The sequence below is a fragment of the Cucurbita maxima genome, unplaced genomic scaffold (genome assembly GCF_002738345.1).
Source record: "Cucurbita maxima cultivar Rimu unplaced genomic scaffold, Cmax_1.0 Cma_Scf00036, whole genome shotgun sequence".
Lineage (NCBI taxonomy): Eukaryota > Viridiplantae > Streptophyta > Magnoliopsida > Cucurbitales > Cucurbitaceae > Cucurbita > Cucurbita maxima.
In genome coordinates, this window is record NW_019272052.1 from 2,134,985 (window position 1) to 2,139,469 (window position 4,485).

The 4,485-nt window shown below is 37.9% G+C and overlaps 1 protein-coding gene across 1 annotated transcript; it reads right to left on the bottom strand.

The window, feature by feature from the left end:
• Positions 1 to 135: 135 nt before the first annotated feature.
• LOC111468077 (epimerase family protein SDR39U1 homolog, chloroplastic-like) lies at positions 136 to 3,202 on the bottom strand. Its single transcript, XM_023113125.1, has 8 exons — positions 2,703 to 3,202; positions 2,428 to 2,503; positions 2,223 to 2,282; positions 1,941 to 2,059; positions 1,168 to 1,212; positions 899 to 977; positions 611 to 672; positions 136 to 252 (listed from the first exon to the last, which is right to left on the bottom strand). Exons 1-8 carry the CDS (start codon positions 3,168 to 3,170, stop codon positions 136 to 138), a joined length of 1,026 nt encoding a protein of 341 aa, XP_022968893.1. The 5' UTR covers positions 3,171 to 3,202.
• Between the last annotated feature and the right edge of the window lie 1,283 nt (positions 3,203 to 4,485).

Sequence of the window (4,485 nt, forward strand, 5' to 3'; positions counted from 1 at the left end):
ACGATTGTTTTTAAAAGTACATGAACTAAAATAAACATTCTCTTTTATTCAAATATGGATGTTTAAGAAGTATAGATAATAAAATAGATAAAAGTTGAACCAAATAATTAAGAATGAATAATGAAGATAATGAGGTTAAACTCCCATACCTAAAGCACCACCTTCTTTACCAAGAACAACACCTATACGAATAAGAGCCACTCTGACGTTCTTGTTTGCTCCCAGGGCTGTTGCTTCCCATTCCCTACAAACCTGGAAAATCAGTCATCAAACAACAGAAATGAAAGTTCACAAAATATTACACGAGCTTAGGATTGTATGAAAATTTTCAATATATGACGATTACGAAATCTTAATGCTCGTCAACAAACTGCTTCACACTAGACAATCATTGAGTGAATTAGAGGAGGATTAAGAGTTTGTTTAGAACGACTTTTTTAAGTGCAAAGAAGTGTTTTCAAATACTTAGGAAGTCATTTCAAACAATCTTAAGTTTTAAGTTGTACTAGCTCTATCGCAATTTAATTATTTTCCTGTTCGATTTCAAAGAAAAAAATTAAAAAATCCAACAATTCCTCTTCAATTACCTCAATCTAACAACTTTTCTCACCTCGGCCAAGTAGTCATTTCCGGATGGACTTCGTTCGTCAAATATTGCTGTTTCACTAGTGCCTGAGAGATATAGAATAGTTCAAGTATAATTATGATTATGAATATGAGCTTCATAATTCTCACGTTGAAACTGAGAAAATAGGCATTCTCACGTTGAAACTGAGAAAATTGGCAGCCTATAAGGAAAAGGATGAAAATTCACAACAGTTCGATTGAACTCTACTCAATCGTTGATAATTTTTTCTTTGAATATTGACATATGTTCTTTCAGATATATAACACATACCATAGTAACCAATAGCTGTTGCGCTAACCAAAACTGTCGGGCGAGCTACGTCGGGGGCATCATTAATTAAGCTCACAACCTTCACATTAGTTAAGTATTAAATATTGGTATATATCAGATTTGGCTTCTGTAAAAGCTAGAAAGGGAAGAAGTCTCTTAAACTGTTTGCAAAAACTCTATAGTTAGCGGGGCTTCTGTAAAAGCTAGAAAGGGAAGAAGTCTCTTAAACTGTTTGCAAAAACTCTATAGTTAGCGGGACAAGTTTTTACCTTTGAGGTGACTCTGATCCTGCTTTGCTTGATCTCTTTCTTGATCTATATTATTAATCTTTGAAAAAATAAGTCCTCAGATTGTAAAATTGAAACAAGTAGAGTAAGAGATAATAATAGTTGTTTCATCATACTGCCACAAACAGTTGGATGAACTGATCTAAAGCATAGCATGAATCAAAAAGTTAAAATATCATCACAAGTTCAATAAGATCAAGTCGAATAATCTTATGAGCCCATTGTCTATATATTTTAGGAAAACGATATAGGTATTTTAGCAATAAATTGTCTAGCCTCTGTTATAAATACCCCTTCACTCTACCAATATTTTCATCCCCAAGAAATACAAAGCATAGAGTGCAGTAATTTTTATAGAGTGTCTTGTAATCTCTTCTCGATTGGTCTTAATAAAGAGTAGCATAGAGTGCAGTAATTTTTATAGAGTGTCTTGTAATCTCTTCTCGATTGGTCTTAATAAAGAGTATGAGTATTTATCTAAAACTGACGTATCTCCAGTTATGGACATATCTAGTGCCACCTTAAAAGATTCCAAATGTTAAGCTCCATTCCAAGATTGATTATAAGTACTATTCGAGTAGAGTAATTAGTACCCTATTCGAACAGCTTATTATTAGCCAAGATTGATTATAAGTACTATTCGAGTAGAGTAATTAGTACCCTATTCGAACAGCTTATTATTAGCTTGTTGTACAGAAAATGAAGCCATAAACCACGTTATAGGGGGTCAAAATCCATTGGAAATATGTACTAACCTCAGGAGACCACCTGGTACTTATAGGCAACCCAGCCAAGTTAACAACGCCATCTGAACCTTGGATGCAGTCTTTCCACCCTGGCTCCTCTGCGATCACAATTCCTGGAAACTCCCTAGCTACAAGTTTTGGGATAGTCTTTCCACCCTGGCTCCTCTGCGATCACAATTCCTGGAAACTCCCTAGCTACAAGTTTTGGGATAATGTTCAAAAGTTAGAGAGAAGACAAGTCAAAAGGTACAGTAAAAAATGAATGACTATTGACATGAGTTACCTTCTTACCCGGAAAAATCAACTCGGCTTTAGATTTAGAGCGTGTCAAAACTCGAATGTTATGGTTATCTATAACCAGCAACACAACAAAGAATTCTCAATCAGTTGTTCATCCACTATATTGTGAGAAGTAGATTGGAGTAAAAGGTTAAAGATATGATTTGTGAAATTTTTTGGTAAGCTTTTATGCCTAGGTTGATGTATTGAATATAACCTGTATGTAGCCTTTGCACAAGTCTTCGACCGATAAAGCCTGTAGCTCCAGTTATTGATACAGTGAACTGATTTTTCTGCAAGAAAGTTCTTTTTAATCAAGAAATCGAGCTGAGAAAAATGAAAGAGCTCAAAACGGCTTACAAAAACATCTCACAAAGAACCTAACGAACCACAGAGCTAACAAGACAGGAAAAAGAAAAAGAAAGAAAACAGCTAGCATGCAAATTGCCAATGAACAAGACCATATTCACAAAAGGGCGGATGAAACAAAACCTCCCCCAACATGAGAGAACGATCTCTATAACGAGCTAAGTGAACACCAAAAGTCTCCAAAAAACAGTCCCATGATGGAAGTGCGAACTGGGATTTCCGCATGATGTGATCCAGATTTTCAGACGCCTTGCTACTATGAAAGCACCACTGCGGCCCCAACAAGAAGGAAGAGTGTTTTTGAATGCAACCCATTGTGTTCACTCTCCCATGTAAGGCTTGCCAGGTAAAGAATTCGATCTTCTTGAGAAGGTGAACCTTCCTCGAGTTCCTAGAAGCGCGAGGGCTACTCAAAATGAGGAAAAATGAACAGCAAGGGAGCCCCTTGGAGGGATTAGGGGACCAAAAAATAATATTCCTACTACCCGAATGAAGATGGACGTTTCCCAATGAAGAAAGAAGAGAAGACACGTCAAATGGTTCCCTATCTGAAAGAGGATAGCCGAAACCAAAATCAAGAGAGTTAGCCATTGGATACAACCCCCAAGGAGGAAAGGTGGTCTAAGCAAGGAAACAAAGTACAAAAGGGAGATAGCTATCCGATATTTCTTGAAAGTATCGAGCTCACAGAGCTTACAGACCGAGGATCACAAGAGAGGGTGAGGACTATATTTTCTCCCATTGACCCTGTGCCATAGAACCTTCGACTCCAATGGGAAATGCCAGAACTATTTTAGCCAGCAAAGCCTCACTAGGAAGTTTCAAATTAACTATGCCGAGCCCCCCAACGTCAACCTTGAAGTATCAATGATTTTGAAAGATCAATAACAATAATATGACTTCACAGCTACAGAAATGTTGGGAGTCAATTATCAAACATAGGAAACGCAATCAAGAACAAATTGACTTTAAATTAACACATATTACAATTCTCAATTCCAAGTCTGAAATACAAAAAACAGCTATCGGCCGTGTAAACGTAAAACATTGAAATTCAAGTACATACCATCTCTGTTGAATCAATGGCGCAGAAAACCCTGAACCTCTTGCCACATATCTTCAAGAAAAAAAGAGCATTTAAACGAAGAAAAACAGAGAGAGGGGGCCTTGGTTAATCATTCACTCAATCAATGCCCCCGAAAAGCTAATAAAATGAGATTATGAGAACCAGACACTTACTGCCACATGTTGAGGGATGCGAATAGAATGGGAGACAGTACGACTCCATGAGAAGGAAATGGCGCCAGGGATCTCCATTCAGGAAATAATGGCGGGTGGGCTCGGAGCTCTGTCGGCAGCACAGTAAGAAGGAAAGACGGGAAAATGAGGAGATCTAGATTAGGATAGGACGGGTTTGATGGTCCGGGCGGCAAGAAGCAATTTCCATCACAAAATTAAGCTCGGTAAGGCTGATTGAAACAAATGGTTCTCCGAGGAAGCTCAACTGGAGTGGACGGGAATGAAAGATCATTAATTAAGAAAGAGAGAATCGGTAATGGGTCAGGGAGAAAAAAATACTTTGGGGTGAACGAGGTTCAAAATCTCGACATCAGGATAACCCTTCAAACTACGACAAATATGCAAATTACACTTGTAGTTGGAGAGTTTGATTGACATCAGGATAACCCTTCAAACTACGACAAATATGCAAATTACACTTGTAGTTGGAGAGTTTGATTCAGGGTCCACTTGATTACTCGAGTTTTAAAATGGAAGTTTGAGGAAATGTTTTAAATGTTCTCGACATCAGGATAACCCTTCAAACCTCGTCGTCCCCACCAAGTTGTGCACAATGTAGAACTCATCTTCGACATCAGGATAACCCTTCAAACCTCGTCGTCCCCAC